The sequence below is a fragment of the Periplaneta americana genome, chromosome 15 (assembly GCF_040183065.1).
Source record: "Periplaneta americana isolate PAMFEO1 chromosome 15, P.americana_PAMFEO1_priV1, whole genome shotgun sequence".
Lineage (NCBI taxonomy): Eukaryota > Metazoa > Arthropoda > Insecta > Blattodea > Blattidae > Periplaneta > Periplaneta americana.
Genome location: NC_091131.1, coordinates 134,439,375 through 134,453,153, shown reverse-complemented (window position 1 = coordinate 134,453,153; position 13,779 = coordinate 134,439,375). Strand labels below are relative to the sequence as shown.

The 13,779-nt window shown below is 35.7% G+C and overlaps 1 protein-coding gene and 1 long non-coding RNA gene across 8 annotated transcripts in view; one reads left to right on the top strand and one right to left on the bottom strand.

Annotated features, from left to right (window-relative positions):
* LOC138715360 (uncharacterized) overlaps positions 1-4,215 on the top strand; it is a 112,779-nt gene extending 108,564 nt beyond the window's left edge. The window contains exon 3 of the long non-coding RNA XR_011336254.1: positions 564-4,215. This is a non-coding gene — a long non-coding RNA (uncharacterized lncRNA). The remainder of the gene's footprint in view (positions 1-563) is intronic.
* LOC138715359 (CD2 antigen cytoplasmic tail-binding protein 2 homolog) overlaps positions 1-13,779 on the bottom strand; it is a 122,743-nt gene that overhangs the window by 68,018 nt on the left and 40,946 nt on the right. For 4 of the 7 annotated variants that reach the window (XM_069848193.1, XM_069848194.1, XM_069848195.1 and 1 more), the window contains one exon: positions 6,949-7,597. The exons of 2 other annotated variants lie outside the window; for them this stretch is intronic. In XM_069848193.1, coding sequence (XP_069704294.1) covers positions 7,497-7,597 — 101 coding nt within the window. In that variant the 3' untranslated portion in view covers positions 6,949-7,496. Of the gene's footprint in view, positions 1-6,948; positions 7,598-12,543; positions 13,579-13,779 lie in introns of those variants that run through there. One more of the 7 variants, XM_069848198.1, reaches the window with a different exon arrangement.

Below are 13,779 nucleotides of genomic sequence, written 5' to 3'. Positions count from 1 at the left end.
GTGGTATATAGGGTTTATAAGAAAGCAAAAACCAGCAACCTGCCTTAATGGATAGGTGGAAGAAGTAAATCAGATTGTAGGTAATATTATTTACCGTAATGATTTTATAATTAGTCTTTGTAACTTTAAGTAAATATACTTTTTCCTCCCTTTTACCTACCTATAGCTATTAGTAAACCAGTATTCTGTTATGTTAAAATGTTTACATTTCTCTGTTGTGTTAATATAACAGTTGAATGTGTGTAGAACAACAGTTGCTGCTGTAACTGCGTTCTTCCATGTTTGCACCACAACCTAACTGATAGAATGCTGGTAGGTTCCAGGTTACATATTCTGATGCAGGTTTAAAAAGTTTATGCGGTAAACACATTGCATAACTTTGTCCTCTTTTAACCTTGGTATGCAATGTAGTTACAGAATGGGATTTGGCTCACATGTTCACACACAACATTTACAGAAATGTCAGAAAAAAAAGGTTAAAAGTGTGTATTTTACAATAGTAATATTCCGAAGCTTATTGTATGGTTTCGTAACAAGCTGTTTTTTATGTTAATGGGTTGTAGCCCTTCGCCCAACTCCAAGCTGGAGGACCACTCCTTATCGGCTGTCCACGACTGCTTATTCAATATATTCGCAGCTACCCTCCACATCTGGAGGCCACATAATAACTCGAGTGGGCTGACAAGACGCCAGAAACTCTCACAAACTCTGTGCAACTTGAAATTGTGGTTTTCTCTTAATGTACCTACGGTAATGTATTAGATTTGCAGAGGTTAAAGGTGTTTGAGAATAAGGTGCTTAGGAAAACATTTGGGCTAAGAGGGATGAAGTTACAGGAGAATGGAGAAAATTATACAATGCACCTGACATAATTAGGAACATTAAATCCAGACGTTTCACATGGGCAGGGCATATAGCATGTATGGGCGAGGGAAAAAGACCTTTGGGGAGGCTGAGACATAGATGAGAGGATAATATTAAAATGGATTTGAGGGAGATGGGGTATAATGGTAGAGACTGAATTAATCTTGCTCAGGATAGGGACTGATGGCAGGCTTATGTGAGGGCGGCAATGAACCTCCGGGTTCCTTAAAAGCCATAAGTAAGTAAGTAATAATTCATATTAGCCATTAACAATGAAATCCCCATTGAGTTTTCTAAGTGAAATAACATACCACTTCCTAATGAATACTGAAGTCCTTCAAATTAAATTCAACAAGTGGAACCAGTGTCATCAGTTTAAATTTATGATATGTTATGTGATGTATTCTAATGCCACTTTGTTTCTATTTCGCTCGTATTTCATTTTCATATATTTCTGTTCGTTTTCTTTCTTTTACATAGATGGCAGTCCTAGTGGCTTATCATCTTTGCTTTTGATTATATCAATTGGCACCTCAAATGAGGGTAGTAATTCACGGGTGCTTGTGTAAAGGGGATTAATTATGAATTGGCTAAAGTGGGATAAGTAAAGATTTGAACCCTCCACGATTATTTCTGTTAAATCATGCTTCCATCCATAATGCAGTTACAGTGCTCTGTATTTTGTGACAAAGTGGTTTTGTTCAATACCAAAGGAGAGAAGTTTACATATCTTATAATTTGACTTAACCCCCTTTACACGAGTACCCGCGAATTTTGCATGTTGGATAGCCAGTGTCTTGTATGATTTTTCTACTATGGGTGCTTTTTCAAATTTGTCAGTTAAAATCCCTACTCCTGTTTTTCGGACATCATCCATTGGAAGTGACTGTAGGGCAGCATTCGACTGGAGTGGTGGTGCATCATGGAAGAGTGATCTGCGATGTGCAGCCGAGTACACATCAGAATTTGATGTCTGACAACAGTGGTGGTTGTTTGTCCACCGAGTGAGGCGTCAATCGACGAGATGTGTAGCTGTACAGCAGCAAGTGATTAGTAACTGCACTATAGTTTCGCCTGTGTTACACGGGTTTTCAGTCTGCTGGAGCTGACTTGGTGACTCTTCCTTGGACTTGCGGATATTAATTCAGTGGCTGGAGTGGTCCGCAAGTAATGCTTGACAGTGCAAGTTATAAGTATGAATGTGTTTGATTATATGTTGACTTAATTCGTATTGGTTGTCTGAAATTTCTTTATCACTGTCCAGTGAGTGCACTGTCGTTTGTTGACATCTGTATGTAGGCACTGCAGGGACTATGCGGAGCAAGAGGGAGGGCATGTACATTCCACTTCAAAGCGTTATTAGCACGAATGTTATCAGCACATATAATCACATGCTGTCCTGCACTTGGTACCAATATAACAAGAAAATTATTATATTAATACCAGCACCTCTTTTAATGTCAATTATTACTTATAATTAGAGCCCGGATGTTTAGGAATTTATAACAGTTAAAGTAGGCAGGTAAAAAAGGCAATAAAACTTAAAAAGAGGCACAATAATCTTTGAAAAAGGCATCCCTGTCACTTTGATTTACTCCAAATCACATTTATATCTATGGAAATAATGATTTACTTCCACCAGTAAAAAAGCCATTTTGCCAAACATCCTGGCTCTAATCATAATATTTCAGTTTATTTCATTTTACAATATTATATATTCTTACTGTGAAATCATTAATGTAATGTGTGCCGATAGCTAATTGTAATTAGTTCTTATCTACTGCTATATAGTCCTGCATTCAAAGTGAAATAAATCATGTGTTTACAATATTCAAAATGTGTACTGTCGAGTGATTAAGCTGATTAAGGTGAATGTTGATAACAAGAAATTGCTTCACAGCCTCTGTCTCCGCTTATTATTGTTTCAGAGGAGGATTGATTTTTTAGTATGAGTCACGAATTGTAGTATTTAGTAGTAGTCGGTGTAATGTTAACAGGCAGATTATTTCTCGTTTTCGAGAATGGCAGTGCCACTAATACAATTCTAGTAAATGGTGTTATCTGTCCAGTACTCTCGCCAACTATAATGATCAGTACTGAGAGGGTGCATATTCACTGTACTTGAGCAACAGCTGAACTTAATACTGTCACAACGATACACTGCATGGATGTGAAAATTAGACTGCAACGCCTGAGATAAGAGATTGTCACAGGTTTCATTTCGAGCAGTTGTCTCCGCTGCCACAGGTAATCATTCATCAGACAAGTAATATAAGAGGCATTTTATTTCTAGGCCACGTTAGTTATTGTGCAGTCACTCTTGTTCTTTTATTGAATTTACCTCATTGTCAGGAGGAATTGTTTTATGTTCAGCTTTACTAGTAAGTTGTTATTATTCCCTTGGTCGGTGGAGGATAGATGTACCTTGCCTAATTGTTTGAGGATAGATGTACCTTGCCTAATTGTTACACAAGTTGAGGACTGCTTTCTATAATGTTAAGATTGACTTTTATGTTATTAAAGTAGTCATTATTAGTACGAGTTTGTTAGCGTTTTATTTGCTATTATTAAATCTCGAGACAGTTCAGAGCTTACTTATTATGTCATCATGTTCTGTATCCTGTCATGTCCTCGGCAGGGAGAAGGACACTATGCCACAGCTACAAAGACATATGTGTGCTTTAAAAGCATAAAAAGTCAGGTAATATGTTAAACTCTTCTGAAGTGTTACTTTTATATGGAAGCTAAGATGCCTGTTCTTCTCTCATATCTTTTACCCTTCTATAAAGAAATTCATGTAAAGTTTGTGACCATGGAGCTCATTGAAAAGTATTTCAAATGCTACCATACCATAAAATATATTTTATAACTATATATTTGATAACAATACAGGTAATGAGCATCATTATATTTCGAAAACAGTAGTGGAGCACCACAAGTGATTACAAATATTCACTTCAATTCTTAATTTTTTTTCAATGTTAATGTTTGAACTAATACAAAACATATATTACAGATATTCTAACTGTTACATAGGAAATTACATGTGAATTTTATGTTAAGCTGCAAAATACAAGGTGCAATCAACATATTTCCGAACTGTGCTTGTATTTATTATACTGTTAACCATATTATATGTATGTGTGTCACTGAAGATTGCTGCTTTCATGGCTGTTAAGTCAATCTATCAAACAGTGTCAGATTGTCTTTAAGCCTTCAGTACTCGTGTGGGGAACACCTGTCAACCAGCGTGTTTCTTTTCATTGTTGTATTTCCTAGAAAGGGTTTACAATGGTGAAACTTTAGGTACCTTCAAAACCAAGTTCACGTTCTTTAGTTTCAGTCTTGAAGTTCCTCATATTGTAGCTAAAGTTTTATTCTTCGGGTGGCAATTGTCAACTACGCAACTTTTTACATTACAGTTTCTGTAAAGTTCTGGTAAATATTCATTATCACTTTTGTGAGTTATATACTGTATCTTTAGGGATAATTTGTTCTATTGAACTTCGAAGGATTGTGGATCTACGTTTATCAGATTTCTTCAGAGATTAGAAGACGTTCTCATGTATTACTGGGAATTCAAGAAACCGATATGCCAATCCCAGAACAAAGGAATGGATCCAGGGGCCGTTGTTACCTGGCGATCATACTAAGAATGATGCACCACATGTTTTAAAATCTAGTGCCATGGAACTAATCTGTAATAAATATGATAATTTTCTCCATATCTATACTGATGAGTCACGGAATCCTGATAATGGATTTTCAGACGCAGAGTATTATATCCCAAAATACAGGGCATATCAAAAGTCCGGTAACACTTTCAATATTTTATTACACAAAAACTACTAATAATAGCACTTCAAACAAACGTCAGTTTAAAGTCAAACTCTCAAAGTTCTGTTTACACCTTACAGAGATTCAATGTGTGAACCATGAGTGACTCGGCAGATGTCCAAATGATAATGAAACTCTTCCCATACCCTTTTCAACATATCCTCTGTGACCGTGGCAGCAGCTTCTCGAATTCTGGTTTTTAGTTCCTCTAAATCACGTGGCAAAGGCGGTACAAACACACGGTCCTTTAGGTACCCCCATAGATAAAAGTCACATGCAGTCGTATCGGGTGACCTTGGTAGCCATGTCATGAAACATCTGTCCCTTACTCCAGCACGTCCTATCCAATGATCAGACATCTCCGTATTCAGGTAAACACGAACTGCATTGTGGAAATGTGGCAGAGCCCCATCTTGCTGAAAGATGAAATCGTCATCAAGATCTTGTCTTGTGTCCACAAAAGAGGAGTGGCCATCCCAGGGTGAGTGAAGAGAACGTTGAGCGAGTCAGAGAAGCATTCGTAAGGAGCCCGGGGAAATCAGTCCATAGAGCGTCCCATGAGCTTCAATTTCCTTCAATGACTGTGTGGAGTATTTTGTGTAAGAGGCTGGCTATGAAAGCATACACACTGCAGCTTCTGCATATGCTAAATGAAGATGACAAATGCAAGCGCTATGAGTTTTCTTGCCAGCTACAACAACAGGCAGCAGACGACGATGACTTATTCAGCCGCTTAATTTTCAGTGACGGAGAAGTCTGTATAACGAGAAATATTATATATCATATTCAGCTCCCTCTAGTCTCGAAACAGAACTACTGGCCATAGAGACAGCGCTTTTACATCTCTCTTCCTTATCTGATATAATTATATGCACTTTTAGTGACTTGATGGGAGCTATTCTAAATATCATGAAATATACTCCAACTTCCTATGCACAAATTACAATTCTATACAGAAAATATTAAATAAACTAAATCTTCAAAAAGAAATAGTTTTCCAATGGATACCTAGTCATTGTGGCATTACTGGAAATTAGATTGTTGATAATATTGTCAAACAGGCAACATCTTTTGGGCCCAAACCTATGCAAACAACTTCTTTAACCAGCGCATATTCTGCAGTTAATTCTCATTTAACAAATGTATGGGTCGAATTATGGCATTCTTCTGATAAATGCAAAGTTCTTCAAAACAAACAAAAGAAATGTAATGATTTACAAATGTTCCGCAGCATTCCCAGACACATACAAACTTTCTTAGCAAGAGCCAGGACAGGCCATATTATCACTCAGAAGTATCTTCACCGCTTTGATCTTGTTGACTCTAGTAGTTGTTGCTGGTGCAACAATAACGAAGATTTGGAACATATCCTCTTAAACTGCCCTGTCACAAACATCCATAGAACTAATCTAAAATGTGCAATCCCTGTAAGCTTGGACACTTCTCTCCAATATATACTGAATACACCTCATCTTTGGAATGTGGCTGCTGAAATATACAACCAGCATCGTGCTTTTACCCATCATTTGCAAGAAGAGGAAATTCATAGTGAAACATAGTGGAACACGTGTTGTCAGCAAATAGCTGGATACACTATGAAGATAGATAGAGACAAAAGACTAGAAATGATGTGTGAAATGTTCAAAACAGACATGTGTCGACCATTTGAGGAATATCTGTTAGGTACTGCAAAGACATGTCTGTAGAAAGCATTCATGAGAATGCATTTAGAAGAATAATCCAAGAAAAATAGGACAATAGGACATAAGCTATTAAGGCATTATTGTAAAGAAAGATTTTCACAACAAAGCAAGGATTATAAACGTGTTTCCAGTGTTAATTTTGTAGGTAAATGTAGAAAGCATTTGAAATTTACACATAAATAATTGAATGGGTGAGTGGAATAAGGATAACATTCCAACTTCCCTAGTTTGTGGGAAAACAAAAAAAACAAGTTTGCAGAAAAAGCTTAGGATTGGGAAAGTTACTAGTAGACAATTGTAGAACTAGTCATTCTGTATTCCTCGTACAATCTCAAAGTCAAATACTTATTTTTTTAAATAATTATTAATAATTAAATGTGTTGGAATATTATCCTTTTTCCACTCAATGTTTTCACAACAGATAAAATTATTAACTATAATATTTTTTTGTGACATGAAATGTTTAATAGTAAAAACGACACTTTAAAATGGTTTTACTCTATACAATGATGACCATAATATGAGTCTTTATTCATCCTTATCACTGTCTGCTGTATTTGACACTTAAGGATGTCTTCATAGAGTGACTTGTACTCATCAGGTATGTAATGCGTGACTTTTGAGATGTCCTCTAACTTTTTATATCGGTTCCAAATTTTCCATTATATGCTGCAGTAGTGGGGAACTCCACATGATCTTGTTCCTTCAACCTGAATGTTCCATGGTGCAAACCATCAATGTACTCTGAAGTCTCGACACAGCCTTTCATCTTTCCGAGTGAATATAAGTTTCCTGTACTTACTGATGTTAAATGTCAGGTTTTTATTCTCAATATCTTTACATGTTTTCTTGAAATACTGTGCCATAGTGTTTGAAGTTGAGTACCCGGTTGTTTTGAAGTCCCTTTACTTGATATGGCGGAGGGGGTTGAGTTTCCTGGCACTTCTAATGATGTCATCATACTGATTTGGAGAGTAAATCCGATCTAATCTTCGAACTCGTCGTTTAATAACTGAAAATGTTCTGTCAAATGGCAGAATGTTATCCTTATTTCACTCAACTAAAGCTTCGACTGCCTCCGTGGTCTGTTGGTCAGCATGCTGGCTTCCAGATCAGGAGGTCCCGGGTTCGATTCCCGGGCTCGGTTCTCGGGAATTTTTCTTGAAGAAGAGGAATTCCTGGGCGTCTAGAGTCTGGAAATTTGTATGAATGTGAGTGTGATTGTGCCGGGTTAATATTAATTAACCAATCATCACAAATATAAAAATATATCAGGACTGTCACTGGGCAGTAACCTGAACACATGTTTCAGCGTCATTGTTGACAAGTAACTCCATCTGTTAGCACAACCATAAAGCAAGTAATAGATGCTATAGAGTTACCAACAACGAAAAAAAATATATATATAAAGCTTCAATGCTGGTTTTAATAATATGAGAGTGGAATATTCCCCTTTTTACACTCATTAAATAGCTTAAGCAAAAATCTACAAAATGGCTATTTCAGTTTAATTTTTCAATTTTTTGGCTGGTTATTCTCTTTTTCACTCACCAGTTCAATTACTGTATCTATTAATTATAAATAAACTAATTCCGTTTCAAAACTATTTTTACATTTATTTATAAATGAACTCTGTATACTTCGTATTAACACATTTATGTAACCATTCATATTCAAAGAATGTTCAAATTCATTCTCTAAAGCAAGAATATAACTTCGGTGACAGCTGTTCCACACCTGACTGAATACGTTATGAAAAAGTACACGAATACTGAAGGGTTAAGAACTGAGCTTCTATACGTGATTTTGTGCAAACACTGAAATGCGATTTTTCCTGGAATCTCTCCATATATACCTTATGGCTAGTCTTCTTCTCTGCATTTCAAGTGATGCATTAGTATAGATTCCAGGCATTTCCCTGGTTCTAGATAACTTCTTCGTTTCATATGTCCTATGCGTGTTCTACATTCCAGGACAGTCTGGAAATTTATTGATTGCCCTTTGTATTTAAAAGCCTAATTTTAATTAAAAATTAACAGTAAGAACTCCTGAACAGAATGTACAAACATGTGCAATCATAGTAATCATCCTCTGTACAATGAAACAATACAGATATTAATTCATGCTGCCAGACTCGAATGTTCTTAGACTAGTAACTAGGGCCCGGATTCTTATGTAATTACATATTGCATTCCTTTACTTGTGGACTACTGAAAATTACAAATGTTGGCGATTTGTGGTTCCGATATGGTTATAGTTGAGTTTCATTTTACATATTTTTACATATTCTTAGTAATATTACATATTTTACATATTATGCAAAGAATGTAACATTTTTGTACATATCTAAACAATTATCGAGTTTTTAATACTTTTATTAAATTCGTTTTATTTTTCAGAGTACAATATTGAATTTTCTTTCATATATACTTGGAAATAAATCTTAACGTCCCTGTCCCATAACACCGCCTGGAGGGCCACCTTTTGTTCTCACTACTGGGTGTTCATTTCAAAGTGTGTCATGACGTCACTGTTGTGAGTCAGCGATTTGAAGCGAGTTTCAGCTTTTATGTCAGAGACGTTGCCTATTATTCAAGGCGTTCTATCTGAACTTGAGAACATATACAGTATAACTTGAACGTCGTAGCAACAGATGGCGGTCTGTACGGTCTGTGTGCTACCATAACCTCTTTCGAACTGTGTTTTGCGCGGGCAAGTCGTACGCAGGATATTTGTTATCATCGGTTCCGTACGGCAACATTCCACAATACAAATCAAATGCTCCGTGTCCATGTTGACCTTCGAAGTTAATGTCAACAAATACTGTATGTAAGTAATCGTCTTAACCCTCTCCCCATATCCCGCCAGTAAGAAAAAAACTCACCTCAGTACGTGTTTTCGAACAGTTCACATTCCTGCCACTACCGGCATTACGGTACGTATCGGTAAGTACTCTTCTGAATGAACGCCATACTTGCCACGCAACTTCTCTGGCACATAGGTAATACGCCTCTGCGGAAATGTAGAAAGATTGAATTCTCTAGGCTCATCGGCTAGCCACATGACGACATACAGCGAGCCATGACACACTTTGAACTGAACATGCAATATAGTACATGATGATAGTAAAGAGAGAGGGCCTGGAACTGACGTCGTTATATTCTGTTCACAGTTATAGAAAATATTTCACTTCAATTTCTAAAGCTGGCTTAAGAGAGAGAGAGAGAGAGAGGGAGAGTAATTCTTTTAAAAATAAAAGTAAACATAAAACTGGGGATTCCAACCCTATGTCTGTAAAACACAGTAGTTCAGAGTTTGGGTCGGGTGTCAGGTAAGTCAAAATACCATTCTGTGTGCGACACAAAAATATTTTTATACGAAATCTTATGATAAAAGAAAAAGCATAGATTGTAGCAGAGATAATTTGTATTTGCGAGCCATACTATGGGGTTGGAAATGGCAAATCGACTTGCCAGGCAGCATAACTTATTCACACTTCAACTGATCAGTTAAATTGTGACGACACTTTTGTGAATTTACATATTTCCCCGATATTTACTACATTTTTATGTACATATTTCGCACTTTGATATTACATAAAAATCCAGGACCTACTAATAACAACAATATAACATTGGAGAACAATGAAAAAACACAGTCTAAAATAAAATTGAATCAACATAGAAAAGAAAATAAAGTGAGTGTACTTGATATCCATTAAATGGAGTTACTACACATCCCAAACTTGTATTTTTATTACCTACCAGAAATATATATTAGATATACTGCCCTTGCCTCACTTCCTGAGCTGTTTCTTTGCGGGGCGAGATGCAGAGGGGGGGAGTAGGAGGTACTGGGTACCGTATGTGCCTACTACCCTACATTCAATACATCGGCCTTTTCAGGATTCCTTTCGTCAGCTATGGAGCAAGATCAGCCATGGACAAGCGAATGTATAGGCTATCCTCCCACAAAACAGATATGTCCTCATCAATTCCTGTAACTAAACACTAATACCAGTGGTACACTACAGTCTCTACTCGAGATTATCGACCTAATCACGATTACAGTTATCACGTGTTTCTCAAACTTTTTCCACCGCGAAATCCCTTTTAATCTAAAGTGTAATAGCAGAATCCTTGTAATATTTTATTAATATTTAATAATTAACAGACAAGTGAAAGCTAGTATCTCAATAATTCTGTTCAGTAGGACTAATGTATTTGCTTTTTAAGCCTGCAATCTGGTTTTATGGCGGAAAGTTGTAGTCTCATTTCTACTGTACTTCTGCATTTTGTCTTTTCGATATTTTGTTTTAGTGAACACATACGCAGAGAATCCAGTAATGAAAGTGATGAGTATTATGGGTATTTTCCGTTTTAGATGTTCATTAAACATTATTATTAAGCATATTCTTGGGTTATTATTATTATTATTATTATTATTATTATTATTATTATTATTATTATTATTATTATTATTATTGGTGGTTTCATGTTATTATTGATTCATATTTTCGTAACATTTATATATTTTTATAGTATCCACTAAGTATAAAATAGCTACCAGAGCAGCCCAGTTGGCTAAGGTGCTTGCCTATCGATCTTGAGTTGCGCTCGAGCGCGGGTTCGATTCCCGCTTGGGCTGATTATCTGGTTGGATTTTTTCCCCGAGGTTTTCCCCAACCGTAAGGCGAATGTCAGGTAATCTTTGACGAATCCCCGACCTTATCTCGCCAAATACTATTTCGCTATCATCAATCCCATCGGTAGTAGTTGATACAATGTCGTTAAATAACCAAGTAAAAAAGTATAAAATAAAATTTAAATTCACATAGGGCTCACGGAACCCCGGAACATACTTTGAGAAATGCTGCTCTATGGTAATTCAGCAGTTGTCCAGACTGAACGAAGAGTGGCCTAGTGTGTACATACATTTTAGGAAATCGCCATCAGAGATAATAGCGATAGTGGTAACCACGATTACAGTATCCAGTATTATAAACAGTAAAAACCCCTGTACTGGCATAGGATGTTTTCAGAACATGTAATATGCTGCCGTGCCGCACGCTGCAGCTGACGTGCCAGTCCGTGCAGACCAAAGAGGCGTGGTTATAAGCACTAGGGAACTCTCGGTTCAGGACGTGAGACACGGGCAGTAGAATGTATTCTAAATCCAATAATAATTACGAATATACCGGTGTGACATATCTATCAACATCAACTCCTGATATTATAAATGTATAAACAAAGAATCTGTACAACACACTACAAAACCTGACGCTTGACAATGATCTCGAAATATAAAGCAAGGCATACAGATAAGTAACAAACAATTTAGAAATAAAGTATAAGAACATTTTTATTAGGTTAATATAGATGTAAATATTCTCAAACGTTCAAAATAGGAAACAGGCTTCTATCATACAAAATTCATAATTAGAAAGCATATATAAGACGTTTTTGTGAAATGGAAAGAGATTTAAGCAAAAAGAAGAGATGTACAACCATCCAGAAAACACTAAGCACAATTACATATATTCCACCTAATGTCTTCATGACTACAAATTAAATACATCATATTTGCTTGAAATAATAATCTCCGTACCGAATTTTGACCACGTAATTGTATACTCGTACATTACGAATTATTTTTCATTCTTCATTTGAATTAGTTGAAATGAAATCAATTAATCCACCAATTAATCCACAATATGTTGCTTGTATATACATCTTGATTACATAACTTTTAACACATATAACTTCGGAAAACATATTACAGTATATGTCTTTCACGTGTTAATAAGGTATCATAAAATTTAACACGTGAAAGACATATAATATGTTTTTCAAAGTTGTCTGTATTACTTTAGTAAGCGAAATAAGAACAGGATTTCATTCCAACAAAAAAATTAAACATCAATTAAAAGCTAAATAATTATTTCAAATAATTTGTTGCAATTCATGTTAAGGCCTGAGGGAAAACCATCAATAATAATGCATCTTATGATAAAAATGGTAAGTTCTATATAAATTACACATTGCGCTGAGATTTTATGCTTCTGACAGTATTTAAGGTAGAATAAAACAAATTTTAACACGAACATGCTAAGAACAACCATTAAGGAAAACGACACGTGTGATAAATCCAAATAAATATCTCAATAAATAACCAAAGAAATAGGTTTTAGAAAAACTAACTTTATGTATGCCTTTTACAAAGGTGCAAAATTATCTTATGTATGAATTTTCACATTGATTTTTAAGAAAAGGAGATACAATTATTTTATACTTTTAACATACCCTAGCTCTTAAATGAAACAAGGATATACAGCGTGGACTGTAAGAAATGTTATTATTTTCAGAGGGTTATTCTTTGAGATACTTCAAACAAAAAAGTTTAACACAATTTTGCTCGTTTTTTTTTTGCTTCATAGTGTGTTTTGGGAAAGTCATTGACTTAATTTCCAGTACGCTCAGTCAGTTTAAGAGAGCAGTGTATTGCGATGATAAAGGATTGAAGGAATTTTACATTTGTCCTTTAAATGTGCAGAACTTTTATTTGAACAAATGTAACATTTCGTTCTAAAAAGGAATTTTAAAATATTACATTTGTTCAAATCAAATTTTTGCACATTTAAAGGACGAAACTAAAATACTTTTAATAATTTATTATCAAAATCAGACAGCAGAGTTTAGGTCCCTACACAACGACATGACGTCACGTCCCTTTCTTACAAAGGGAGCATAACAATGAGTTCAATTACCTCCTTGCAACTGATGTACACCTATAGTACAGGCAGAATCAATAGGCGGGTTTTTGGTTTGGTACGGAAACAACTCACTCCACACTTTCTCTAGCGGTTTATGACCTGAACAAAGAGACCTTTCTGTCGCTCCATTCGAATGTTAGTTATTGACAAGTGCTTGTCTGTGATACTACTGTGCTAAGATTGTTCGTAACTAAATTTATTCAGGTTACTTTTGACATGATATAATTCAAATAGAGTCCCCTGCCATGTCAACAATACGTTGCCAAATCCTTGGAAGATGATTGACTCCATCTACAGCATCATTTCTGGATATCTCTGTCACTGATCCAATTAAAGCTCTTTGGATACCAACTCTTGATTGATTGCCTTGCTTCCACCCAATCTTGTAATAGTTTGGTTACCCTAGCATTACAAAAAGCTTGTAAAGGCTCGTCTCCACTATTAAACATTTAACAACAACATGTTAAATGATTTACCATCAACATCCCAACATGTTGATTGATCATGTTAATGCTAATTTCATTTAACACTTTGTCCACACTGTTAAACATGTTAAACTTACAACACTGGGAAATTCTGATAACAGCCATGCCAGTTATCATG